We start from the raw sequence: 27810 nt of genomic DNA on the forward strand, positions 1-27810 counted from the left end.
CACCACATGAACTCTGATCGATGGGAAGGAGGAAGCGATCCCGTCCTGTTCTGTAGGTGTGACAACTATGAAACTCAGCTTACACTTGCAAAAACATGTTTATTTTTTAAGCATCAGTTTTGGGAAAGAACAATGTAGGACAAGCTACACAGTTGCCATAACAGTGACTTCAACTTTTTTTCACCTGATAAATGGAGATGAATAGCATGAGAGTGAAATCACAGTAAACAGCTTCCAGTCGCATGCTAGCTGATCAAAGCCTACAAGCATCTTCAAAACAACAGTTGCAAGTAAAATCTCCTTCATTGATGACATTGTACAATGCCTAGCTTATGAGACAATTGTTACCTTGACAAAAACTTCATTATGCATGCTTTACTGTGTACCTGAGGCAACCTCTGCTCACATTGTTCGACGGACCACTTGCAGCATGTAAACATGTATGTATATCATTGCCATAATCACTGCCAGTTAAATCGGTGAAAACATTTCCATTGACTTCAACAGCAGATGGACTGTTTGCTTACTCTGCAGCTTTCTCACTAGAAGCCTGCAGTAATACTCTCTTAATGAAAGGTACTTCATTCAGATTGGCATGTTTTGGTATTCTCACTTGTCTGTATGCAAGATTAAGTTCATCATACTGTAGACCATAATTATCTTTTCACAAATGGGAAGAGAACTGTGATAGCTTATTGTATTTAATTAATAAGTTTTCACTGCCTTTTCAAGGAAGTCCAGCATTATGGTTATCTAAACCACTCTGTTTGCTTTTTCCCACTTTACTGTGAAACAGACAATTAAAAAACAATAATATTCAAAAATTTTTGATTAAGTCAAAATGTAATTAGGTGAAATTGAGTAGTTAGATTTCAAATATACCCAGCAAGTGTTTCTGGTATTTTTTCTATTTTGTACTGACATCTAAGATGCTGCCACTGGTGCTTACCGAGAATTTTACATGCTTACTTTGGACAGTCACCAGTTTCAAAGGGAATAAATCAGTTGTATCCCTAGATATCATGAGGAAACCCTTGAAGTTACACAAAGTGGGTGAATTTGACCTAAGAGCTACCACTTATTAAAATAAGGGGTAAATGACATTGTTTCTTGTCACTGCTTTTAACATCTTTATAGCTGATGAAATTATAAAAATGTAAACATTAAGATCAGCAGAGGAGCTGATGGTAAAAATCACAGCGAACAATTTGCTGAAGAAATTAGCCTTTGCTCTCTTACTGAAACCACCTCGGCAAGGGCACCTTTCTCTTTTAAAAGACGCGTCAGCAGAACCCATTGAGAAGAGATTTCACAGCGTGATTCCACCACAGGCACCTCCGGGCTGAAGAAGCCACACACCAAAGAGGGCGAGGACCTAGATGGTACCAGTGGGGGCAATAAATCTAACGGGAACCGATGCTGAGTCTGGCTGCACACAACCCATGGTCGTGGCAGTGCTGCCCCTTGGGGTCTGAAGGTGAAGGCTGGGTGATGAAGCCCCCCGTGCTGATGGGGACAGCTCGGAGGGGAAGACGGTCACTCGGAGCAAGGAAAAGTCCCACTCTACAGAGTGTTTGAGGAGCCATCAGGAGAACTTGTAGGGGGTGGCCCCCCCACCGCAGTACCACCTGTAGGTGTAAGGTACAGGATGTGTCCATAATTAAGGAGCAAACTTAGGGCTGGGTGAGGAGGAGGAATTGGTGGACAAGAGTGGGAAAGAGCAAAGCAGAGGTAAGCATGGTGACCAGTGGAATTCACTAAAAGCCAGGAGCAGGCAGCAGCAATCTGGGGCTGCCGGGCCGAAGCAAACAGCCACCCTTCATTTGTCTGCGTCCCTGAGTGGGGAGACCAAAACTGCCATTTTTTTCTACCGGTCACCTTCACATTCTTGCATAGATTGTGTATTTTTAGCAGAGAAGATATTTCAACAGATGTCGGTGTATGGATGAATGGTTGGCTTTGGTTTGACCATAGAGTCAGTGGAGTTGGAGAAATGGGAAAAAAAAAAAAAAGTTCCTTGTATTTTTCCACCATTTCCCAGCAAAATCTTTGTCACTCCCTTCTGTAGGTTTTCTGGTCCTGCTAGGTCAGGCATGGGCATCACAGTGATAGGTGTAGTCACACCCATTGGGTCACTCATCGCCTTCCAACACATTGGTCTTAAAGTTTTATCTTGTACGTATCAGAAGATTTCCACTGCCACAAAACTCCCCTAAATACACGTGCAGGATTTTGGCAATGGAGTTGGTAATCGAGTATCACAGAACAGTCCTGGATTTCAGATGAAATATCTTAATTGCTTTAAGCTGTCTTTCCTTTCATTCCTTAATTGATGAGGCACTCTCTTTGCTCATGAGCCGACTCCTGATGACCATGCTGCTATGTCTTGATATCTGGTCCTGAAACTCTGAAGTCATAAAAAAATACAGGATTGGATCCAAACAGCAGTCCAGACTTGCAAGAGCTAAGCAAAAGGGTTGGGTGTGGAGCGTGATGCTACGCAGGAGGCAATCTGTAATAACATTTTCTTTCACCATCATGTAGAAAAAGAAGTTGATGTGATACGGTGCAAAACACACAAAGAACACAACGGCACACATGGAAACCATCCTTAAAGCTTTCCGCCTCTCGCTGTTGTTTTGCAGTGGTATCTGGAAGTCCCGAAGAGAGTCCTTTGTTTTCCAAGTACAGAACAAAATAATGATGAGGGGGCCAATGAACCCAAAGAGCTCCGCTGTGACTGTCATCGCCACAGTGGCCACATTGCTTTGAATCTGTCGAACTTCAAGGTCCGCAAAGCAGGTTTCGGAGTTGTTTACATAGCTCCGCATGATGGGGAACGGGGAGCACGCCGCCCCGACGAAGAGCCAGACAGCTGCGCTGATGGCTACATCGTACCGCCTCTTCCAGTCCTTGGCTCTGAATGGCTGGTACAGGAAAAAGTACCGCTGGATGCTGATGCAGGTGAGGAAACAAATGCTGGCGTACATGTTGAGGTACTTCAGGTAGAAGCACAGTAAGCAAAGGAATTTCCCAAAAGGCCACATGCGGTTGATATAATAGTATATTCGCAGCGGCAGCGAGAGGACGTGGGCCAGGTCGGCCACGGCCAGGTTGATCATGAAGATGACGGCTTTGCTCTTCTTGCTGATGAAGCGGCACAGGACCCACAGGGCAGCGCTGTTGGCCAGGAGGCCGGGGATGAAGATCATGGTGTACGTGGCTGCGTACAGCGTGGATTTGTACGTTACATTGGAATCAGAGCAGGTCCAGTTGCTCTGCATCATGTTGGGGCTGCTGGAAACATTTGGCACAGGAAATGGAGTGTAGGTCATGCCTGTAGAGAACAAAAACGAGAGCTGTAACAGCAAAGGCCCTGCAAAAGTTGTCACTATTCACATTTCCATTTCTTATTTGACTATTCAGTATGAAGCAGAGGCTCAGAAATGTCCTCTGTGAAACATCCCACTATCCTCTTCAAAGCCGCCCCCTCAAGGTCTCCTCTTATTCGTGCAGAGGAGGTGGGGCTGTCCCCATGGTGTCAGTCCCCTTGCCATGCTCTCTAAATTCCATGGGGAAAAGGATAGCAGGCTTGAAAAGTTTGACAGGTATGAATGCAGCTGCTGCTCCTGAAGCGTGCTGCCGCAGGCAGAGACCTAATCTGATCACCAGCTTCCATTTCTCACTAGCCTCAGACCAACACTTTTTCTTATCAAATAATTTTATTCCTAGCTACTTCTAATTTCTGTCTCTTCTTTAGTCCAGATGAGCAGAGATGTGCCACAATCTAGGCCACCTTTCTTTTGCCAGCTTTTTTAACTGGAACTTCTCTTCAGGAGGGCAACACAGGCAGGAGTTTGGTTTTATAGGGTATTTCCCTATAGGGTTACAGTTCTTAGTATAGTGATTTCCTTCTATGTCTAATATGATGGTTAAAATTGAATATCAGCTTCCTATTTCATGTGGTGCTGCAGACACTGATTCACTGCTTCTGACTCATTTCCTCACAGCACCACTTGCAAGGGGCATTTGCCAGAAAAAGTGTCTCTGTAGGTAGATATTAGTAACTCACCCCTGTTACTAATGGCTCTTTTCTGCATGTTATGAAGAGAGAGAGAGAGAGAGAGAAGAAGTTAGAGCCCTCAAATGACAAAGAACACAAAAAGCTTTTTGTTCTCAGCTTGTTAACCATAGCAGTACCTGAACTTGGCTGCTTGTACAGACACTGTTCAAGGCTGCTGTGGAAGTGTTTTAATTCAGACCCCCAAAACTCCCAGACGTGGCAAGGTCCCAGCAGAGGACAAAGGCCACCCTCGCTGCAGGTGGCTCTGGCTCACACACTGATGGCGAGCAGGGCCACCACTTAATGTTGGCATCTGCAGGCTTTCCAAACAGGCACTGCTGACAACTTTCTTGCTTTTCTTTTTGTCTCCTTCACCAAGACGGCACGAGTGCACCAAGGCGTCCCAGGCACACCTCCCAGGCCGGTTTGTCCCTCTCAGGCAATCTCTCCAGTCTGTAATTCACTCCCAGTAACCCTCATCCCAAGGTGGCTCTGGGACGAGATGCCCTGCCCTGCAGTGGGATGTCCCCAGCTGCCCCCAGCCCAAGACACCACAGCCTTGCCCCTATCACAAGGCCAGGACGTGTCCATGAGGAGGGAAGAGGGCTCAAAGGACTCTGAAAAGGAGGGGGAAGGATGCATCAAGCCTGTCGCTTTATCTCCACCGGTCTGAGAAGCAAAGCTGGCGGCCTCCCACTCTCCTTTCTGGTGCTTCTCAGAGGACTGAGGCAGGGAGTGGATGGGGCATGGAGATGAGCGCTGTGGTGTTCTCTCAGAGCATTGCTTCTCAGAGCAGTAAATTTGGGTTACATCCCATTTCTTGAGAGTGCTGTGAATTTCTAGAGCTCTGGAGGTTCGTGAACCCTTTCCTCCTGGTCCATCTGCAGCTCTAGCTGGACACGCTGCCTGCTGCCCCTGTCTCTGGTGGGAGCACTGCTCGCTACGCCCAACTTCTCTCCCTTCAGGTGATCTCCCACCTGCCAAGAGGGAATTAAGCAGTCACTTTCATAGTTCCTAGCTGCCTGGATTCCTCTGGAAGACAAGGTTAGGCTGACTGGCCTGTGCTCCTCCAAAGCACAAGCACCAGTTGACCATTGAGACCACAGAGGGCTAGGTGCATTTGCAAAAGTTTCCACTTTAAGGACATGCACTTATTCAAATGCTGGCCAGCAGACACGTGTTCTTCAGTGAGCCTGAGTTCAAATGAGTCATAACAGTTTGCCTATAGAGGTTCCCAAATACATTCATCCTTTTTTATGTTTCATGTGACAAGTCAGGACAAGACTGCAACATCAGCTCTCAAGAATAATCAGGCTCAGGCTGCTGACTCAAACTGGGCTCTGAATGGAGATCTTTAGGGTAAACGTACATGTCCAGGAAGTACCTGCTGTAACATGAGGCTGATGCTGTGTGCACACATTTGACCTCATCACTCAGGCTTCGTTCTGATGGCAGATAACTGCACCCAGGCCTGCAGATGGGCACAAGCCTGAGCAACAAAGACTGGAGCATGCCTGAGCCCACGGGGGAGTCCATAGCATGGAGACGTTCCCCCTCAGGCTTCATCTTCATCTGCTAATTGTCCACAAGGTGTCAGAGTTAATCAAGAGTTTACTCCCGTGTCCTCCTCTTTAAGGCAGCTTTCTAACCCCTACAGGGAGAGAAGGGGCTGGGGCTGGAGGCAGAGCTGGTGGTGTGGGCACGTTCTCATGACTTTGTGCTGCTATCTTCTGGGGTGATCTCAAACTGAAAAACTCGTGTGTTACTGATATTAGTGAAAGAGCACTCCTGGGAACAGGCCTCATATTCCTGGTGTTTACATGGAGGAGGGTTCTGAGAAGCTGGAGACGGGCAGGCTGCTTTGAACCCCCGGAGCCAAAAGGTTACAGAAGCCACCCCATGGAAAGGCAGATGTCCCAGCCCCACCACCCCGAGCAAATACAACGCAGTGACTCGTGGGCAGGGGATGGATGGGCCAGAAGCAGGGCCCGTGGGGCCAGTAAAAGCCTCTCCTCTGCCTTCAGCGACCCCTGGGTCAGGCCATTTACGAAGAGGTCTGAGCAGGATGACCTGGCTGAGTGCAAAAGCATAAATGCAATTAATATACACATGGGTGATGTCTGCTGCTCATCAGCACATGGTGCTTTCTGAGAATGGTGACTTCATTACAGAGTCATAAAAATATAATGATATTAATCCTTCCCTTTAACTAAATTGCATCCAGGCACATGCACAGGGGACCACAAAATGGCTGTATGGCTGCACTTCCTCCCACTTGTTCAGATGGGAGAGAAGTCCTGCCCTGTCCCCCTTATCTTCCCGTCTGAGCACAAAAGCAGGCACGCAGAGGTGCCACTGAATGTCTGAAACTAGATTTTCTACCTGCAAAGCTGTTAAGAAGGCAAAGGTATTTGCTGCGTGATGTATGTACAGCACAGGTATAAGGCTGAAATCCTCAATAGCATTTTATCGTTAAATTCTTTATCATTATTATTCTTGTTTACATGCTGCAGGGAGACAGCTCGTAATGTAATATTGTATTCAGAATATGCAATTTCCAAAAAAAAAATAAAGGTAGTAAATAAATACAGTATTGCCTAACTACAGTTTTGTACACTTAAATCAGAGTCTGTACTTCTGAGGCTGTTGCAATAAGGAAAGAATTAAGCATGCACGTAATTACTTGTAGCTGGATGTTTGGAAACCAAACAAGGCATTTCCAGGAAAAAAAAACAAAAAACGTTCATCTTGGTAGAACTGAGAAGCACAGGAATGTCATTGCAGAGTGCTGTGTCTTTCTGGTGCCTCCATCAGCAGGCAGGTTGATTTGTTTAAGGCATAAATGCCTCTGAACTCTGTCCTCATTGTATGGCTTTGAATATCTAAGGCTTTTGCACTCATGCTTCAATCTGAAACCTCTGAAGTCAGAAGTGGAAAGTTCTACAGTTATGGGTACTTTTTCTGTTTTTCTCCTTCCACAGAAAAGAAAAAAAAAAAAAAAAAAGAGCAGATCTGGGTTGTGTGATCTGCTGCGATGTTTTCGTTTCGATGTTTCATTTCGTTTCGATTCTCACTTCTTCAGCCCTGGCAGCTGAAGAAGCCAGGCATGTCCCGGCGGCAGGAGGCTGGCAGCCGGGTCAGGGACGGGGACAAGGGCTGTCCCACACACGGACCAGCAGCACGGATGCTATTCCCTGTGCTGCTGATGCTTGCACCGGTCCCAGCGCTCCCATTGACACATAACCTGACAGCAGAAAACCTGTCCTTGAGCAACGTTCTTCTTATTTCACGCAGCCCACTGCTCCAGCGGAACTCCTCTCCTACACAGCCCTGTGGCAGGCTGGTTTTGGCACTGACTCACCTTCAGTGCTATTCCCTTCTGATTTGCTTTAAGAAATCTCAGATTTTTTTTTGACCCAAGATGGATCGTGTCTATAACCGCCGAACTGCCTCTGAGCTGTTTTGCTGTGCTCCCTTCAGAGCTGAGCTGCGAGTGTGGGTGCATGCTATCCCACCGGTAAACCACGTTTTACAAAATACAGTTTAAAAGCGTCAGTCAATGAAGTAAGCTACGTTTTAGCCAGTGACTGCAGCCTGAATTACGATTCGAATCTGCCTCAGGACTCTTGAGAACAAAACCACATCCAAGCCACCTTCTTACATTGTCATACTGACTCTAACAGTAATGTCCCGCTATTGCAATTCTGTCAAAGAGCAGAGCGGATGGCACAAGACAGCATGTAAATTATTTATTTATTTATTTTTGGTGGCAATATAAATTGCTGTTAGAAAAAAAAAAAAAAAAAAGAAAAAAAACCACAACAGATTTGCAACAGTGAAGTTGTTTACTTGACTGTTAAGTATGATTTCCTTAAAGTAAATCTTACTTTCAAGTAACAATTAAGTCTTACTGTCAAGTATGATTTTGTAGTAAAAGATATCCTCTGAGAAACCATGAAAAAGAAGGGATCTGTGCCTACAGTGACACTGGAGAACAGTCAGAGAACCGGTAATTGCCCACGCTATAAAGTTTTGCTTCATCTAGTGACAGCAGCTTCATGCAGCCACTGTTTTCACTCCTCCATGTGTTCACACAGAGGATTGGCGTGCAAGGAGAACTGCTGTTTCGAGATACAAGAGCTCCACAGATCTCCTCCTGGCTCCTAAGCCCTAAGGAAAAGCCCAAGAAGGGCAACGCATTCATAGGAGACAGTAAAGGCTCATTAACGCTTGTTCTAGATCGGAAAAAGAGAGCTTAAAATCAGCCTTACCTTGTCGGGCAGAACCCCAGCGGAGTGCAGCCCTGCAGGCAGGAGGAAGTGTGCTGGCTTGACAGCTCCGCACCAGCCTTGTTTACACCAGCCTGGAAGCCTGCATGACATCGCCGGGTGCTGCAAGGTGCCGCTGTGACTGCGCCCGCTGGCGCGCGTCTCTGCTTGGGTGGGATTTGCTCGCTCAAGCTCCCAGCCCCGCCGAGCCGAGCCCCGGGCAGGCGCACGCAACGTTGTCCCCAAACCAGGTCCACGTGCCTTCGTCCCCGGGGTTTTGTCTGCTGCTGCTCCGCCAGGACGGCTCGGCACCCTCGGGATTCTGCAGGAAAGGGTCCTGAGGGGAGCCGTGCGGGGCTCCCTTCCTCTTCTGCCAGCCGCCCTGCTCTGCACCCTTCCTCCCTCCAAGCACGACTCCAGGCTAACCACGGAAACCCTCAAAGGTTTCTGCTCTCAGCTTTGCCCTCGCCTCCCGACCGAGGGGCTGCGCACACGCATCGCTGGGTGTGAGCCTCGGCTGGTGGTTGCTCTCTCGCACCACCTGCTAACTCCTGTTGCCGATGGAGTCCAACTTCCCAATGGCTTTTTATAGCGCTCTTTTGAGCCTTGCTTGACATTTCTCCTGCACTTAATACGCAGGCTGCTCAGATTACAGATGCTGGGGCTGCTGCCAGCAATGTCAAACGGTGGCACTTCTTAAAATGTTTCAAGCAATGGGGTTAAGTCTGGCCTCACCTTTATTCCAGGGGTTAAACACTTTAGTGAGGCTCAGACCTCACCCCTTAGAGGGGGTCCAGATTTTCAGAAATCCACCGGCCCCCTGCTTGGTCCTCTCCACATCCCAGGAGCAGGGGAAAATGGGGCCAGCCCACAGCAAGCTCTTTGCTTTGCTGGCCATGCCTTGGAGTCCAGCGTGGGCAATAAATTCTCTAACAGGACTTTTCAATTTCATTACCGCTACTGTGGCCCTCTGGGCATCAATGGATCAAAACCTAATGGCTCTAATTCAAACAAGAATGACCCACAATGAACACCCCTTAAAATGCACTGCTGTGCTTTATAGGTGGCCCTGCTTCCATGAATTGTCAAAGGAACTTGCTAGAAGTTGGGAGATTGTCAGGTGTTTATTTTAAAACGATTTAAATGGGCTTCATGAAAAGCAATAGTGAGCTTTTGGCCAATATTGCAGTGTTTATCACTGCATCCTGTTTAGCTGATTTTTAAGTTGGTCGTCAGCAGTGGGAACGTATTTACTGGAATTTATCCAGTCACAGAGCTGTCTTTTACATTCAGTCACCTCACAGTAGCCCAGCAAGCTAAGCGGAGCGTGACTTGGAACAGCAATTCAGAAGCAGGTCAGTGATTGACCCGAGTAACATTTATGAAAACAAGTATTATCTCTTCTGCAGATGTTCTCTGGTCTGCATGAGCTTCTGCATATAACTCTTTCACCCCTCATGCCGCTAATGGGCTTGATCAATTTGAGCAAAAGCCATATTCTTTGGACAGAGGAGAGATGAAGTTAACCATGGCTGCACTTGTACATGTTGGTACGCATTGACGAGTTGCGAAAGTAAGCCCTAATGATACAAAACCTGGTCACAATGCACTGCATGCTTGTGAACAGCTCTGCTTACAAAACAGTTGCAGCCACTGTTGCTGCCCTGTGCCTACGCACACAGATTGTTCTAAGTTTAGTGCGGACGGTTATACGAAAAGCCTGGTGACACGACAGATTTAAAGGCGCAAATCACAGCACCTGCAGAATAGTTCTGCCGAATTTCTTCATGCTTGAGTTTACCAACCTGTAAACGGGGATAACATTTTCCTGGCTGAACCACAGGGCTGTTTGTTGTCTGGGCTTTTGGACGAGTTGGCTAAAATAATATGCACAGCCAAAAACCTCCTGTCACCTGTCCAGTACCAAGCTACCACCCCTGAGGTATGTTCGGCACTAGAAGAGGACTGTGGCATAAGCAGCCTGGAGGATTCAAGTATTGCTTGCCTGTATCGCATATCCATTTCCTAAGCATGTTATCCTGCAGGCAAGGAGTGAGGAAGTGGGGTTTTTGCTGATAAAACCAAACTCACGCTAGGGATTTTGCAGACAGTTACACTGGTTACAGATGTACTTTCCCCATAGATCTATTTGTCCTAATTATATTGTTAAAATTTCAATTTGCATACCATGCCTAAAATTGTTCCTGCTCTTGGTTTTTGCTTACCAGAATGACGTGTTTACCAGAAACATTCGCTCTCAGAAGTACCTGCATGAGAGGAGAGCTCGGTTCCTGCCAAATGGCACGAGCAATAGCTGCAGGAATTCTGCCCAGCGGCTCAGCCTCAGCCGTATCTGTGCCTCCTGGGGCTGGTTACTGGTGGTGCAGGGTGCTCTGCAGCACGGCTGACTTCTGTGTCCTCCGCTTTAGAGATGAGAAACCTGTGTGTGGAGCAAGGTCCCTGGCGAGAGGATCCCCTAAGGTGCCGCAGCCCCGGAGCTACCTGCCTGCTGGGGTTTAACCGCAGAACCAGCCTGGACGTTAGAGGCTGCAGCACTACGTGCCTGCGCCGCCGCCGCCACACGGTGCTTCAGGAAGAGTTGAGCAATACCTGCTCTTACTGCTTAATGCAAAAAACTACTTTCAAATTTGCCTGTTTGGCTACTGGGAAGCTTGTTTCAACGTGCAAGAATGACCGCATGTAGAAGCATGCTACCGCACCTTCTCCATGCTTCTCCTTCCTTTCTGAGCTCCTTTCCAAAATCCAAAATAAAGTCGCTACTGTGTGTCTTACTGGGCAGGAACGGCATTCAGGCGTTTTACTTCACAGAACATCCGAAGCAGTCTTTTTAGATAAGGATGCTTTCTGCACACAAGGAAAAAAAATCAGTCTCTGATAAAACAGATTACAGCCCTTTAGTGGGAGCCAAGACAAAAAGCAAAAACATGTCTAAATGATTATTACTATTATAATAATTTTACATAATTAATATTTTATATATATATGAATTATAAAGGCTATAATATCATCCTTATGTATGTATTTTTATATAGTATATAGAATATATATAATGTATGTGATACTTAACATGCAGTATACAACATATACTATATAATACATAGTATATAATATTTGTATATATTATACATAACATTATATAACTTATATTTTTATCTATATATAATCCTTATATATTATAAAGATTTATTTAAAGAAAGTAATCACTTAGGAAGTGAAAAGCATATGTGGACACTGAACATAAATGTGTTGACTATTCTAAAACCCTCTCGCATGCTCTGAATCAGATAACAAAAAGAGGAACACGGAACGACAAACATTTCAAAATTTTCTACTCCCCCTCCTCCCTTCCTCCCCCTCCCAATGATGATAATTTTCCCTTTGAAGAAGAAGAAAAAAAAAAAGTTTAAAAGAAGGTAAAAACTGGGTGTACTGTGAGAAATAATTTCTAATTACCTGACTGTATTTTTACGGCAGCTCAAACACGATTGCTCATTATTGACTCTTTTGCTGTTACAGAGCTAAATTACATAGCACAATTACATCATGTAGTTAATAATTTCCCCTGGTCCTGGTACCAGCACACATGCTACTTCAGTCCCAAAGGAAAGCAGATTCTGTTGGAAATAGGTTTTTAATTCAAAAAAGGAGCATTTGTTAATAGAGAAGCCTGCTAGCTCTTAGTTCATCACTTACAACATCCCACAGCACTCATTCCCTTCGGTAGAATATTGAAATTGTAAATAGATGATGAACTGAAAAGATTCATATTTCAAGAGTTTCTACAGTAACAAAAAAAAATCTTCTCCAATAGCAGAAAGAACATCTTGTAACATCTTGGAGACGCACAACCTTGGAAGCTCACCCCAGGTTTTATTCAGAGCAGCTGAGTACCTTGAATCTCTGGAACTGAACGAAACTGGGAAGATTTTCTCATGACAGATTTGGGGTTTGCCAATACCAGCCACAAATAGTTACCTATCAGAACAGTTGTTTTTTTTATTATTGTCATTTGCTTCTAAAGTTCTGTGTTTTTTTCAGCAGAAACTAAAAAGGAGGAAACATGTCTTACAATCTAACACACCACAGCCTCTGATAAGTATTTTCCATGCAGCTGATACTAAAAATAGGTTCATCCGTTGTCTTTGCTAAAACTTCTTTGCCATCCTAAACAATTCAGAATCCCTCAATGCGTAGAATCCAGTAACCTCTGGCTTTTTGGAATGCATGAAAGAAAATTTATATGTTGGAGGGACCGGGGGAGGAATGCTTGCTTATTTTTCACATCGTGGTAATTTTAATTGCTTTGCCCAGTTTGTCCAAGAGGATTGCAGAAGTTCTCTTTCCAAAGGTGCCCACATAGCAGCAAGTAGCCCATGCTCTGGAGCAGCTCCTGCAAGCCTGCACGTGCGACCCCTTTTCCTTATCCACCCAATGTACTGAACACATCCTGAACTTGTCTTTGGGAGCACTGTGCTAACTGCCATCACTCACCGGCGAGGAGAAAGACTGGCATAGTCTGGTGAGATCCAACTAACTGTAAATGTTACACAACTAACAGGCTTTAGAGCTCTCTGCATGAGGATTCAATTCTCATAGACTTCTGCAAGGAGATTTTTCCTACCTTCTAGTACCAAGTCATCATACCAAGGGAGCCAAATCAACTTTGAAGCAATCATCTGCTAGAGTTGTGTCAACTCTTACATGCCAGTGCCTAGCCACTTTTGTACTGGCAAGCTAATTGTAAGAAGAGTGGTAATGAACATATGCAATGCTGGTGTGCAGTTGTATGCCCCCAGGTTGTTGCCATTGGGAACTTACATGAATATAGTAGCTGGCTTTCAGAAAATGAGGCTTTCAACCTGTGTTGGAACCTTTGGGGCATTCCCGTGCCCACAGCTCATACTCTGCCCAAGACAGCAGCTGTGATAACTGTAAAGAGAGATAGTGCCTGAGTCTCTTGTGGAAAGCTCACGAAACCAGTGTGGGAAGATCCACGGCTCTGAGCTCAGGTATTTGCATGCTTGCATTACTTCCTCTCAGCAAAACAGGCCAAAGAAGTTCCCATCCTTTATGTGACACTGCCTACAAGAGCACACATGATGGTTTTGGTATGCATGGAAAGGCGAAGAAGTGAGCACCAAGAAGGCTGGAAGGAAAATGGTGCAGCTTCGAAAGCCATTGTCCCATATACCATCTCTGATGCTGCAGGCTGCTGCACCCCACACAGGACAGCTGCACGGTGAAGGGCAAGCATTTTCATGTGAACTGGAACACAAAAACAATGCACTCCATGGGGGATTCCTGAGGCTGGAAAACACCCTCCTAACAAATATGAGCCACATCCACTCATGTACTTCATCACGTAAGGCTGTGCTTCCCCTTTCACTTCAGCTGGGTAGACAGCAGCAAGGGTTTCAGCAGAGAACTCGAATACATTTAAAAAAAAACAGGAATAACTTGATGAGAATGAGGTCAAACTGCTAACATACACAAATGAGGTCAGTACGCAAATCAAACCATACAAGAGAAAAAGTCAAAGCAAGTCAACTAAATGGAATATATTGATGGTAGGGGCATGACACTAAAGCTAAAGTCAACTAAATGGAATATATTGATGGTAGGGGCATGACACTAAAGCTAATCCCCTCTAAGAACCGTTCATATCTTCTGCCCTAAACCAAAGCCAGCTGTAGCTGAAGGAAGGATGAAATCCTTCCTAACGCCACTGACTGTCCTTCAAAGTAGTATTCAAGCGTGTGCAGCCAGCAGTGCATGGGCTAAGACCCAGCAGCCATACGTGCTGCTGGCAATCCATAGGACCTGCAGGAGCCCAAGCTGGAAAGCTCTCCCCAGGGTCCAGCAGAAAAGGGGTTTATGGGGTGCAGAAGGGCGAGCAGATACATGGATGGAGAAGGGTAGGACTGCAATGGAATCACCTTGCCTTCACGCTCTGTGGGACAAGGCTGAGCTACAAATGAGTTATTTCCCAAGGGAGGCTAGCAGATCCCTGCATCCCCAGGCACTGTGCAGAGCTGGCAGCATCATGCTGGATTTGTGCAGTGAAAGGGCTGTCAGGTGAGGTGTAAGACAAAAGAGGTGTATTGAGAACATGAACACACGTTTAGGCATGTGCCTAGCTATCAAGATGTAAACCTCTTCAGAGAAAAAAGAAAAAAAAAAAAAGTTAAAAAAGTTCAGTGACATCAGCAGCTACCACAAAGACATCAGCAGCAGAAGTCACACTTCAGCTGTGCTTTGAGCAGCTGCTGTCTGGTAAAGGGCTCTAAGGGGAGTAATTCACGAGAGAAAACAGGTTCATGAAACAACTAATTTGTCATTTCATTAAGATCAGAAACAGCACTGACCACACCTACAAAACAAAGCATCTACCAGAAGGATTTCACTGGTGGGTGGGAAGAATGAAAAGGCAAGGTTTGAGAAGGTTTTGTTCCTATCACTATTTTCAATGATTCCAACACAGCAGGATAAAGCCTTGGGAGCTTGTTTAATTTCCAAAGGTAGAGGTGCAGGGATGTGTGTACACAAAGATAAAGTGGCTTTATCTCCGCGCTTCCTGAGAAGCATTGTATTATCTAAGCATACTCTGATGGTGTTTTTGCTTATAAAAAACTTATATAAGCTATCACTCTTGCACTATGTGTAACAGACTACCAGGCTGCCTCGCTGTGCTTGGACTCCGCTGATGCTGAGCGCTGCCACTAGGAATGCCAAGGTTGCTCCTCCCTGTGGGTACGGAGGGAGCTCTAGTTGAAGAGCTGCAGTACAGCAAGTTGTAGGCAGCTGGGCAGAGGAGAGCTGGGAAGAGGCTTGGAAAGGGGCTGTGGCATCCCACAAGAAGGTGAATTTGATCTTCTGAAAATGGTGGGAGGGAGCAGAGCAGGAGCCAAGGGGAATGAATGCGTGTCGGAGCTGGGGCCTGCTTCCCGTTCTGGCGAACGCTGTCCTTCGCCTCCATCTCAGGAGGGCTGTTAATAACTCCAGCTGTGTTTTGGAAGGAATGAATAAGCCAGTGCTATTACAAGCAGTTTCATATGGACAGAGGAGTCAAGATTTCCTTGGCAATGACAATTCATTGGCCCTGTTGATTTTTTTCAGTCACTACTTCTACTTTTGATGATTTCTCCAGTATCTCTATATTTAAGTTGTCTCTCTTTTTTTTTTTTGTTTTCTTGTTTTAATTTGTCTTTCACTCACCAGGCACTGCTTTTCTGTGACACTTGGGGAGGAAATGCAGCACAATAATATCTTAATTACATCAGCAGTATTCCGCAGTTGTGCCATGTCTTGAGCTAGCAGAGAGCATCCTTCAGATGCTGGGATGATACAATAACACAGATACATCATGCTTTTCTAAAATTTCATCTCCATTTTCTCACTTTTTTAGTTTCTCACCTTTTATTAAGCTACAAATTCCTTAAGCAGTATTGCTGAAGATAGGATATTTGTTGCCTTTAAGTCAGTCTAAGTTTATTTTTCCCTCTGCATTACAGTTATGTCTGGAGAGGGAAAGTGCAAATACCAGTTGCACTATACCTGAACCACTATCTCAAAACCCTTATCCTAGGGTTTAAATACAAGCTTTAACTGCCAAAATACCATGCAAACACTCCACACAGGTTCCAGGGCTGGTACAGTGTTTACATTTTTGCACAGAAATCAGGTCTGCTTGAAGCGCGGCTGAGCTGTGTGCGCAAATATTAAGAGCATTTACCACAAACATGTCTTGCAAACAACTTCCCACACACACTGCGCACATTTAGCTAAGATTAGGGAGCCAGGTCACAACAGTTCTACGTCCCCTTGAGGAACCAAGTGTCCTACAAATTTCTAACTTAATTATAACATTCAGTTTATGCTGCTTTAAAATTGAAACTTTTGAGAATGTTTGGGACATTTGAAAGAAAGCCTTTGAGACTGGAATAATCCCTCTTCATTTAAAACCTGTCGAGAAACCGAAGAATACAGTCAGGGAGGCTCCACATGTAGAACATCCCAAAAAATAGGCAAAGAGAGAAAAAATTCAGAACTGGCTTCTTAAATATAATACCAGACTGAAAGCAAACATTCTTATTTCCCCTCCTCCCTGAAATCAGTGGAAGAATGCCTTGTGGTCATGGGGACACTGCCTTAGCTCCACATTTCCAAGAAGCACATCAGTCCTATGATGCCCCATAAAGCAAGCCAGAGGGAACAACAGTTTGCTTTGGGCTCTGACAGAGAACGAAAATTGGCTTTGAACAAGACCATTTACACTTTCTCATTTCAGGCTGGGAAAGTGCAGTTGGTGTGTTTGGTTGTGGGGGTTGTGTGTTTGTTTGTTTGTTTGGCTTACTGAGCTTTCTTGAAACACTTGGTGCTGTGTTGTTTTTTCTGTTTACTCTCTGTAAGCAGAACATGGACATTTCACAGATCTGTTAGCAATTCTCAGGTTCCTCCTCCAGATCGGCATCACCCCCATCTCTATTTCTCCCAGGGCTTCTTAGCATCTTTGCATCTAGATATTTTTATTTTTTTTTTTAGCCACAGTAGATGTTAAAATATATTGTCTTGTACAGCTGCATCTCCTAAACTCATGGTGCAGCCATATTTTGTTCTGAGAACTATTAGACAGTTAAAAAAACAACACTGGTTTGTGGTCAAGGCATGCACAGTGATATGAGAACTTTTCTCAATAGAACAAAGGTGTCAGGGTGCAAAGATCTGCCCTGGTGATTCTCTTTTCTTCCTTTCTTTCTAACTGGAAGGAGAGTAATAACTGGAAGAAGCACTGAACAGTCACTGTATCAGGAATTTCAAGTTAGCTCCATTAATGTGTATTTATTAGACTGACGTGGAGCAGAAGATATCAGCCTTCATCAGAGCAATATCCTGCCTTTTGTCAGCAGTCTCAACAGATGCTTCAGAGGAAGGAAAGAAACACCTTCTTCAGTGTGTGCGCTGCAAGACAGCATGTATTAAAGTGGGAGGAAAATTCCAATGAGGGCATGAGAGGGATGTTGCGAGGGCTGGGGAGGGTTTCACAGCTCCTGCTGCAGCCGTGTGGTGGCCAGCGCATGTTTAGACAACTCGGGTGAGAAGTGCTGTGCCCTGAAAGGTGGTGCTGCGGGAGAGGTGTAGGAAACAGAAAGGGATAAGCACACGCTGAGCAGTTCATGGACCGGCTTGCAGGAGGAGGGAGGGATGGTGACCACATCGAGCCTGGTGCTGAGACAGGCGAACCACAGAACAGGCATGCAGAGCAGGGAGAGAGCAACAGGACTGACTTCATGTGCTGTCCGGCCAAATCTGCAAGCAGGAAATGCTCACTATTTGCTGACAATATGTTTTCTTGTTAAAACTGGCAGAAGTAATTAAACCTACTCTCCTGGGTGGTGAATGGGCAATGGCAAAAAATATATTTTTGCTTCCTGAAACATAGATTAAAGCTACTGCAGAAGCCAGAGGAGCTCTGCAGCTGTGGAAACTCATTGTTTTTCTTTCCTAATTTAATCCTCTCTGTTGAGAAAAGATTACCAAAAGATGGAGGGAGGGCATTTAAATTCCACTGCTGTGCTGCTAAAATGTGAGCCTTTTCACATCGAGGTCTGAACTCATCTCCTCACGTATCCAACAGCCTCTTCTGTTACATCTGTATGTTGAAAATTACATGTCTAATGCCAAAACTCAGCTATTCTTCATCTCATAGCTATTTCTTCAGACATGGCTATATATAACTTTCTTCTGAAACCAGCCTAGAGCATATGCGACTGCTTCCTGCTCGTGTATGCTGGGGCTAAAGCCAATGCATCTGCACATCCTTGGGCAATAGGCATTGCCTCGCCTGATGTTAGAACACTGAAGCAAATGCAGAAGCTCTGTTGTGGCTCATGGGTTCTCCTCCTGCCCCGGGGCAGCAGGCTCCACAGGAGAGCAGGCGCTGCAAGCAGGGAGGAGCTCAGAGGAAAAGCTGAGTCCATGATGTGATCTTTCCCTCCTTCCTTCAGCTCCGTGTATCTTGTATTCTTGGCTGCACAAGTGGAAGAGCTGAGAAAGGAAGGGTGGAGAAGGCACCCTTCATTTTTACAAGGAATAACTGACAAGCACAGCAGTTAGGGCAGTTTCCCCTGAGGTGTGAGACATGGGTGGGAACCCACATTAAATGCCTGCTCAGAGCCTGAGCAGGTTCTCCAGCCACGTGGACATTACAGACAAGGGGCAGCAGTAGCACCACCGCAACCGTGCATGCATTTGGTTTCTGTTTGTTTATTTTAAGCACCTCTGCAGCTGCTGTTTGAGAATAGCCTGCTCCCGTCAGTGCACTGTGAGCACAGAGACTGGGCCAACTAAGCTCTTCGTAAGGCTTGAAGGAGCAGCTCTTTTCTGGATTCCAGCTGCAATGAGGCAGGAGTTGAGCTGGACAGGGGCAGCTCCAGGCTTGTGACACAGTTCCAGGGCCATTTGGTAGCACAAGTGGATTGCAAAGTGGCTGCAGCGCTTGGTCTGATCCAGGGAAGTGGTGCCGGCATGAGACTGCAGTTTTGGTGCCTTTGTTCTACCAAACCCACTCTAAAGAAGCCCAAATACTTTGTTCAAGCTCTTCTTTGAGTGTTTGGGAGTGGTTGCTGATGGAAAGCTGATCACTGGTGAAGACATTTCTCCTTGTGGGTCACCAAAGAAAACTTTGAGGGGAACAAAACACTCTTCTCTCAATCTATTTCTCACCAAGATCTCAATCTGTTTCTGATCAAGAGAGTAAATTTGCACAAAAGGCTGCTAATGCTAGAACACCAACCAGGCAGCTGTATGACATGCAGCATTACCCAGTACAAATTCACTGAGGTTTCACATTCTTGAAATTTTCACTTTGGAGCAACATGGTTGGGAACTGTCTGTCCTCTTGTATAAACTTGTCCTCTACTCCCCGCTGCAGGTCCTGATTTATTTGACTGAAGTGTGACTACCCCAACCAGAATCCAAACCAACCCTGGCCCGCTGGAAAATCCCATGTTGTACAAGTCCCCTTCGCGCAGTCACTGCAGCATGCATTACCTTCAGACCTCTTAGCTCCAGCATGGAGAGCAGTGTGGTTGTAGCAGCGTAGTTCCTTGCATGAGCTGTCTTAATATTTACACAGCTTTGTGGGCAGGTTTTATAGCCCACACTGTTTCGTGCAGCTGCGACTAGACCGTTATTAGTTCCCCAGACAGTGGGCCTAAAGGCTCCTGAGGTATGAGATGAAGCATAGACACGTTTGTATATTTATGTAACTTCAGTGATGACTTATTTGAGCACGCTGTGGCCTTTAACATGTTCAGCATTAGGCAGGTCAGTGTTATTAGCTCTGTTTTATAGAAAGGGGACCAAGAAACAGGAAGGAATAAGAAAAAAAGGCTTCTGATTTCTCATGTTGGTCTTGGTCCCTTTACCTACACAGCCCTTCATGTCGGTGTTTATTCAGCTCTGCCTCTGTAGCTGCCTGCCCTAGCCAGAGAAATCCATTTGCTCTGCAGCTCTGCTGATGGGCACATTGGCCAACTGCCCTCCAAAAAGATCCTCACAGATTTTAGGGCCTTTTACTCTTCATAAAGACTAGAATGTGCCCTGCACACCATGGCAGTCTCAAATCAAACACTTCCGAAACAGCAGCTTGTTCTCAATCCATTCACTGTTCCACCCAGAGAGAGACAGCTGGCGTGACATTGCTGTGCTTGCTGCCCCAAACCTCACAATCACTAGGGCTGGCTCCTAGTCTGTGCCATCTTTTTCCTGTTTACTTACTGATACAGCACTCTGGCTAGAGCTTTTATTTATTTATTTATTTATTTATTTATTTATTTCTAAGCAGTCCTGGAAAAGAGTGTGCGAGGGGGTAAGGCCAGCAAAGGCAGCTGGATGGAGAGCTGCAATGAGCACTCAGTGCATTGCGCTGCTCACATCCAGAGCCTTGAGTTCAGCAGGGTGAATTTCTGCCACGTCAGACGAGGCTGCTCCCATCACCTAGGACCTGACTTTTCAAGCACTCCATGTGAGAAAGGGCTACAGATGAGGTGGAGGAAAGACATGTGCCAAGAACCACTGAATTTTGGGAGTTGCTCAGAGGCCAGCCCTGGCGCAGATGCGTTGGCCAGGAAGAAGCGGTGTGGCCAAGTGAACCCCAGCCAGTCACCTCGCATGGACCTGCTCCTCACACCAACCTCACTGCTCTTTCAGGCGCTGCTTGGGCCTTGGCTCTTGCCTTTGCCAAAGCTGTGGTTGATGGCTCCTGCAGTGGAAATCCACTCTGCTTTTGTAGGCCCTCCTCACCACCACGGGGCCACAGGGCACACAGGGTGCACAATAGCATGCAGATGGGCTGCAGAGACACAGGGACGGGAGGTGAAGACCATCAGCTTCTGTGTCCTGTCTCTGTGCTTGCAGAAGGCCAGCAGAGACCTGCTGAGGGGAGAGGATCAGACTGGGATTTGCAAGACCACATTCCCACACTGCGGTCAGCAGTTACGGTGGTGGTGACGAGAGGGAAGAGGCCTCTGCTGCGCAGACAGAGCATTGGTTTACTGGTAAAGGAAGAAGGGTTTTCAGGGGCCTGCTGAAAGGAAGTTTGGTGCGAGAGTGACTCAGTGTCTTACTATACAAGTCTGGAAGGCTGCAGGGATCTACAAGCAACAACCTCAGAGCAGCATGATTTGGCAGCAGCTACATGCAGTTACTAAATCATTACACTAAGTCAATACTCCTTAACAGCCCTGAAACAGTTTCACCTGTGCTCCCCACACCTGCCCACGGCTCCATTTAAGCTCAGGTCAGGGGCCTCTGCTCTTTTCTGTGCTCAGTGCAGGCATGCCTGTCTCTAGCCTCCCTCTGGCTGTGCCTCTAGGATGGACACCAGCCATGCTGTGCAGGTAATTCCTCTCTGAGGAGGGCCCTTGGATGCACATTGTGGCTTGTCTTGAGCCCTGTCTTTTTCCTGGGGCTCCTGAGGGGCGGTTTTGTACGCAGGCTGTAGCCTGGTCTCCAGCCATGCCCCTGGCCCTGGTTCCCTTTGCTCCTGCCTGGGCTTGCTGAATGGACTCCGGGCCTGGCTTGGTGCTTGCCTTGTCTGGGACTGTGGATGGGATGAGCCGCATTGCCAGCGGCCCTCTGTGCCTGCCCTGGGGGGCTGCACCCTGTGGGTGAGGGCACCCCTTCTGCTGGGGTCAACCTGGCTCAGCTGCCCTCAAGTCAATAGCCACCCTTGTGTCCTCTGTAGCCTGAGGTTGCACAACTCCCTGAGAATGCCTGAACATCTCCTGCTCCTCAAATAAAGGAGCTAGAGCAAACGAAGGACTTACAGGCTTTAAATCTCAGTGTTAGAGTGACTAGCTTGGTTTTTTTTTTTTTTTTTTTATGCTGTTTGTTTATGGAGTGGATGCAGAACTGAATAAGGTGTTGGTTCTTCCTAAATGGTCCCTGGCAAAAGCAAAGCATCGTATAATAGCATCTGGAGCAGCCAGCATCCTGTGCAGATAGGAGACTGAGATGAGGTCACAAAGAGCACTTAGGCTAGAGGCCCTTTTCAAATTTCACTTCTAAAGAAAACACTGCCTGTGCTGCTGTGTTGAAGGTCTGATGGCTCTTGCCATCAGGAGGGTATAAACAAAGCATGTCCGTTGGGCTCAGCATCTCCAGAGGGTCTTTAGGGATCTTGCTGGAGCTCAAAGGAACATTCTGCACTTGGTCAGGACCGCAATGCTGAGTTGGTCACCTCCTGTGACTTGAGGCATGTAGCAGAGCTCTGGGATCCTTGTTTGGCTACCAAGAAGAAATGAGTATGGTCAGGGTGTGATAGTTTTAGACGCCTGTTCTAGAAGATAAACTTTGCTATTGTAAGTGCTTGTTTTTCTCCAGTGACTAAAGGGAAGTCTACATGACTAATTAGTATCTAAGATTAAGCAAGTTGTGCCCCATGCCCTGTTTGGAACCACTAAAATGTTAAGATGAGAAATGTCTATAGAGTTCAGGCAGTAGAAGTACAAGAAACTGCAGGATCTCAGTTTGGGATTAGAGGCTCTACCTGTGTGAGCTGCCAAAATCCTGTTTGGATCTACCCCGGCATACCTGGCTTAAAGGTCAGAGCAAGACCTGGGCCTCATTCTCCTTTTACCTAGTGCCTTTCCAGCTGCTGAACTGCTTTTTCTTCCTTTCATCTATGAAACCACTGCTAATGGGGCTGTGTAGGCGCCTTCCCTGCCAACCTCTGACCCATTTCTTGCTCTGTGGCAGCCACGGCTGTGGAGTTCATTTCAATTTCATACAATTATATTTGCAGGGTAAATTATTTTATAAATGGCTTATTAGCTTCTTGGGCTTACTTGCTATTTTAAGATTATTTTTCAGCAGCTTCAAACCCTGGCTAAATAGACTTTCCTTTACTGAAAATGTGCATTCAGAGCAGGAAGGAGCTTGACTTTGTAAAGATTTATTTCCTTTTTAACCTAATTATGTGACTATTTGTAACAATAAGCTTCAGTTCCACTCCAGATACTAAAATTTCTTCTGTAGGCAGTTATTTGCCTCAGGCTATAAGGTATCTACTATTGAAATGCAGTGAAATGAAGAAATTTAGACATATAACATTGAAGATGTGTTATTAAAGACTGGGCCCTGTCATGAATTTTTTGAGAAGTCTAAGGAGCTGGAAATAAAATGCATGTGGATTTATACAAAAAAGTTCATTTCTAAAAATCATTTATGGTAATTAAAAATTAACTTTAAATGTTTTCTCACTGAAATGAAGATGAGTGGGAAAAAAACTTCTGTAGATGTGTAGGTGTAGGGAAAGCAGAGAATTATTCCACTGTTCAGAAAATGTGAAATGAGGAAAAGATGTCACTTTGAAACAAAGAACCTTATGAATTTTTGGTACAAAGTACTTCAACCATTTTCTCTTACAGATATTAGAGCCATTTCCATCAACCTGAACTTGCTTTTAGCAGTAAATATGTATCTGAAAGTTTTAAACAAAATTAACTTCAGCAAGTGCTGCATCTCCCTGTTGCTTCATTTCCCCTTATTTCTTGTTCTGTGCAGCTGCTGTTGTTTTAACTAAAAGTATAACCAGGTGGGCACTGAGAACAAGCTCTCCTTGCTGCTGACACAGTGCGGTGCCTCCATGCTGCCTGGCCTCTCCCTCTCAGGAAATGGCAGCTGAGGGGCTGGCAGCACTGTTAGCTGTGGCAGTGGCGGGGCTCCCAGCTGCCTCCAGCAGCAAGAGAAGTCCCTGCCCTTTCTGTGCAGGTCCAGACCCTGTTCTGGGACTGTGTGTCCTCCCTCAGGTGCTGCTCGGCCCCAGGAACCATAGCTGTGCTGGAGCCTCGTGGCCTCTCACGCATGAGCTGCAGGCTGCTGACACACATGGTGGGTGCTGTGGCAAGGACTTGTTCTTCAGTTATCTTTTTTTTCCTACTTTTACTACTTTTTTTTTGCATGCTTTTTTTTTCCTTTGTAAAATGGACCAAAAAGAAGTGGTGGGCTGAGCTGTGCTGCTTGCCATCGCCAAGGCACGGGGAGCGCGGGCGGGTGGTGTGCCCTCCATCCCTCCTCGCTTCCTCGCAGGTGCTGTGACTACTGGTGCACAGCACATCGACTTCATGCTACCACAAGCCCTGCTGCTCCCCTGTGGGGGGCTCTTTTGGGGCAGAAGGGTCTTGGCAGCACTGTGGTGGCAGAGGGGAAGCAGCTGGGTGTCTGTGGTGTGGGCTGCTGGTGGTCTCATCCTTGCCAGCAGCCCCTGCGCTTCAGCAACGGTTGCTGAGGGAAGGTGTCTGTTTCTGTTAACTGAACCCAGAAACACTTCTCATTTCTGTCTCCGCTAGTGTAACAGCCCTGTGTGTTGCTTTTGCCTTCTGTACACACTTCCTGAGAATAAAGATGTTTTTTTCTGCCTCCCTCTTTTCATTCTCTACTGTCCTCCCCCCCACCCCCCCATCAATCTACAATCCTCATAGAAGGCCCCCTATCTGTTCTATTTTTTTTCTAGCCAGTAGTTTTGTCTCCCTGTTCTCCTTGGTTCTGAAGACCTTTTTCTTATGTAGGCAGGTCATCTCCCACACTTGTTTCCACTACTATTTTTGCAAACTTGGCTCTTGTTTTGTTCATTTCCTGCTTTGTTTCCTTTACCTCTCCCCTACCTTTTCCTTTTGTCTCTGAAATCTTTAATCTGTCTCTAGATAAAGTCATCCTCCCTCACAGGCACTTCAAATTTCAGTCCTCCAGGCTGTTTCTGCCCTAGATAATGTTCATTTTCACCTCCTCACTGCTACTTTCCACCCCACCTTCACACACCCTTTCTCCTCCTCCACCCACTGGTTGTTGACAGGGATCTTCACTTAGCTTTTCCTCACCAGCTGCGTTCTCTGATGTTGGTTCGTATTTTTGTCTTCTCTGCAATCTCCTTCTCCTGTGCTCTGTGATCTCAAAGATTTGTCTTGCACTTTGGCTCCTTCCACACTGCATAGTCCAGCTTGACAGCTCCAGGCTCTGGAGGCTTCATCCCATCCCCTTCTGCTTTCATGTATACCTGAGAATACCTGAGAAGAATATCATTGCCTTTCTCCCCTGTGTTTTGTGGATTCTTTCTCAGAAATTTTGTTGTACTTAGCAATTCTTCTTTGGGTTAATCAAATCCCAAATCCACAGTTCTGACTGCTGCTTGTCACATTGATTTATCCTGCAAACTCTAGCCTCTTCCTGCCTTCAAACAACACTTCTATTTTTCTCATATAAAAATGACAAAATGTGACTACCAGCTGAGACTACCTTGCCTGTTCAGTTCTTCCTTATTGCTTACTCTAACCCTTCCTTTGCTCTTGATAATGTTCAATTCCAAGCGCCATATATCTTTAATAACTACCATCCTGTCTTCAGTCTTGGTTTGCCCTGTCAGCCAGTACTTCCAGCTGTGCTCTGCCTGAATTTTGTCTTCCCTTAGCCAGAACTGTGTAGTTATGTGGGTTTCTCCTATGTCTTCAGTCTTTCTGAATGCATCTTTGTCTCTTCTTCAGTCTCTTCCAGATAATCTCACTTAGAAATATAAAATCTTTCTCTGTGCTGAGCAATGTACAGAGCAAACCCCTCAGGTGCTTTTGGCCTGACTCCACTCATCTGAATTAGCACCTCAGGTGCCCATTCAGCTCAGTGTTGTCCTTGCACTGCCTTTTCGAACTCATCACTGTATCCTTTTTTTGTCACAGGAGGTAGCACAGAAGTTTTTATCTATCATTTGATATGGCTTTAGCTGTCACATCACTTAGCAAGCTTGTTGGAAGTTCATGATTACTCCTACTGCCTATGGAAAGCAGTGAGCTGGCTGTCTCTTCATTAGGGTTTTTACATGCTTGAGTAAAAGCAGGGCCTTTTTCTGTTGGGTTGTTGAAGGAATGGAGACTCATTAGTAATTAGTTGATGTTAATGACTAACTGACCTCCAAATGTAGACAAGTAATTTCCCAGTTTTTCACCTTCCTCACCTCAAGATGGTCTTACCTAAAACACCCGGCTTTGTTACCACGGAAGTCTTCTGGCTGCTAATGTGTAGCTCCTGCTTCCCTGGAAAGAACCATGCAAGCTAATCTTGTCCCTGAAGTTTCCAGTAAACCACAAAAGCATTTCAGCGTGTGTATGAGTAGAACAGGATGGAGGCAAGCTGGGTCACTGCTTGTAGGGGCTCAGGGCTGTGCCTGTGCTTCATTAGAAAAGGAAAAAGCCTACCATCTGACAGTGACGTGGGGGTCCGCACGAACCACCAGTGCTTTCAATTTGGAGTAACATAACTTTCTAAGAGGTGTGAAAGTGGGGGACAAAAAGAGCTTTGTTCTTATAAACCTCAAAGGCTTATAAGAACCAAAATAATTTGGTTTAGGTTTACATTTTAACAGATGGTTCTTCTCTCAGTTTTAACCACTTCTGTGTCTGTTTGGAAGCTCAGTTTCACATCAGCTTTTTTTGTAAATCTAGGGGTCCCTCAGATTGCCTCTCCCATTAATATTCCTGATCATCTTTCTTCAAAATGAAGATAACTGGTTTAGCCTTTTGTGTCATCATCACTGTTGTCCATCTTGTTGCAATAAGCCTTTTATAATTGTTTGAAAAATCTCCTGTAATGACCAAATTTCATTTCATGGCAATGACACTCTGGATCAGGAGATTAATAAGGAGAGCCACCTGAAAGTATATTCAGTACCTCTATTTGAAGAGCCTCATACTACTAATTCCCAGCACTTTTAGAGGTCACTGCCTACAGAATTGTCTCTGCCATCATAATGAGTGTTGTCAAATGATGACTCTGAACTGCAATTTCAATTTCTTAATCCATGATTAAGAGAAAAATTGGGCACAGCTGGAGTTTGTTTCACACCTGAGCCTTGTTCTGAGGACTGAACCAGGATGGGGAAGCCAGGAGAGGGCAAGCCTGTGTGAGGAGCTGCTTGAATGGTTTGATTTAAATTAGTTCTTTTTTTGCTGTTATTTTTACTTTCATTTTGTTTGATTATCTCAATTTCTATTTGAGGAGAATGTTCTATTGCGTGCCAGTAAGTATGCTGAGGAAGTGTATACAGTGTTGTTGGTGTTATTTTTACAGAGGTAGTTTACAGCTTAGTTGAGAAAATGAGCTTGAACTGCATGGAGGGGTAGATGAGAACCAAGCACTAATATATAGGAGTAGATGATACATGATGGCTTGAAAACCTAGCAAAGCAGTGGTTTCTCACCTATGGAGCTGCTTAGGTCACTGCTTTCTCTTGGTTTCCCTTATGAACACACGATGGCAGTATATGCCTTAAGCAGCAGATACAATATTTTAGTTTAGAAGCTTGCTCTGTTATTTTTAATCCTTTTCTACAGTGGCGTGTAAGAAATTAAAGAAGTATTTATTTGCCCATGCCTAAAGTCTCATCTTCCTTCCCTTTATAAAAATGCAGTCCATTCCTGATTCCTCCCTTTTGGTTTAGTTCTGCATTTATGCCTAATACTGCTGAATTCTCTTCTGATGCTGTGTCCTACTGCTCAGAGTCAGTGCCTTTTGTGCAAGGTGAGGCTTCCATTGCGGAGATAATGCAGGTCCGGGGTTCCAGTAGCTCAACCTGGAGCTCAGGGTGCTGCAGTGGGAAAAGCAATTTTTCACATTGGAGTAGCAAACATTTCATCCAAGGAATCTGCCAATGGTGGGACAAAGGCAGCGGCTTGGGGAATGAAGACCTTCACAAACAGCTGTAGGGAAATAAATTCTTGCTGTGAATGTCATAAGGATTTGAAGTGTCTCAGTCTGTCCTGGAGAAGATTTCAGATGAGCTGAGCTTTTCGAAGGACCGTTATGATTTTTTTCCTTACCTTTGCTTCACCTACAGGGTCATGTGGGTGCTAACAATATTTTTCCTCCAAGGATACCTTCAAGTTCCTATCAGGAGGTGGGGTTATGGAAGGA

At 45.6% G+C, this 27810-nt stretch overlaps 2 protein-coding genes across 19 annotated transcripts in view; one reads left to right on the forward strand and one right to left on the reverse strand.

Annotated features, from left to right (window-relative positions):
- Positions 1-78: 78 nt before the first annotated feature.
- Positions 79-8899, reverse strand: P2RY10 (P2Y receptor family member 10). The gene is made up of 2 exons (XM_083796653.1): positions 8335-8899; positions 79-3337 (listed from the first exon to the last, which is right to left on the reverse strand). Exon 2 carries the CDS (start codon positions 3333-3335, stop codon positions 2319-2321), a length of 1017 nt encoding a protein of 338 aa, XP_083652779.1. The 5' UTR covers positions 3336-3337; positions 8335-8899; the 3' UTR covers positions 79-2318.
- Positions 8900-20207: 11308 nt separating this feature from the next.
- CYSLTR1 (cysteinyl leukotriene receptor 1) overlaps positions 20208-27810 on the forward strand; it is a 99999-nt gene continuing 92396 nt past the window's right edge. For 14 of the 18 annotated variants that reach the window (XR_014571780.1, XR_014571781.1, XR_014571782.1 and 11 more), the window contains exon 1: positions 21095-21251. The gene's annotated coding sequence lies outside the window, so the exon portion shown is untranslated. Of the gene's footprint in view, positions 21252-27810 lie in introns of all 18 variants that reach the window. The other 4 variants (XM_083796656.1, XM_083796660.1, XM_083796667.1 and 1 more) reach the window with 4 other exon arrangements.

Source organism: Anser anser (genome assembly GCF_964211835.1).
Source record: "Anser anser genome assembly, chromosome: 13".
NCBI lineage: Eukaryota > Metazoa > Chordata > Aves > Anseriformes > Anatidae > Anser > Anser anser.

Coding starts and splice junctions, on each gene's coding strand:
- P2RY10 (XM_083796653.1), bottom strand. CDS start 3,335: ATGACCTACACTCCATTTCCTGTGCCAAATGTTTCCAGCAGCCCCAAC.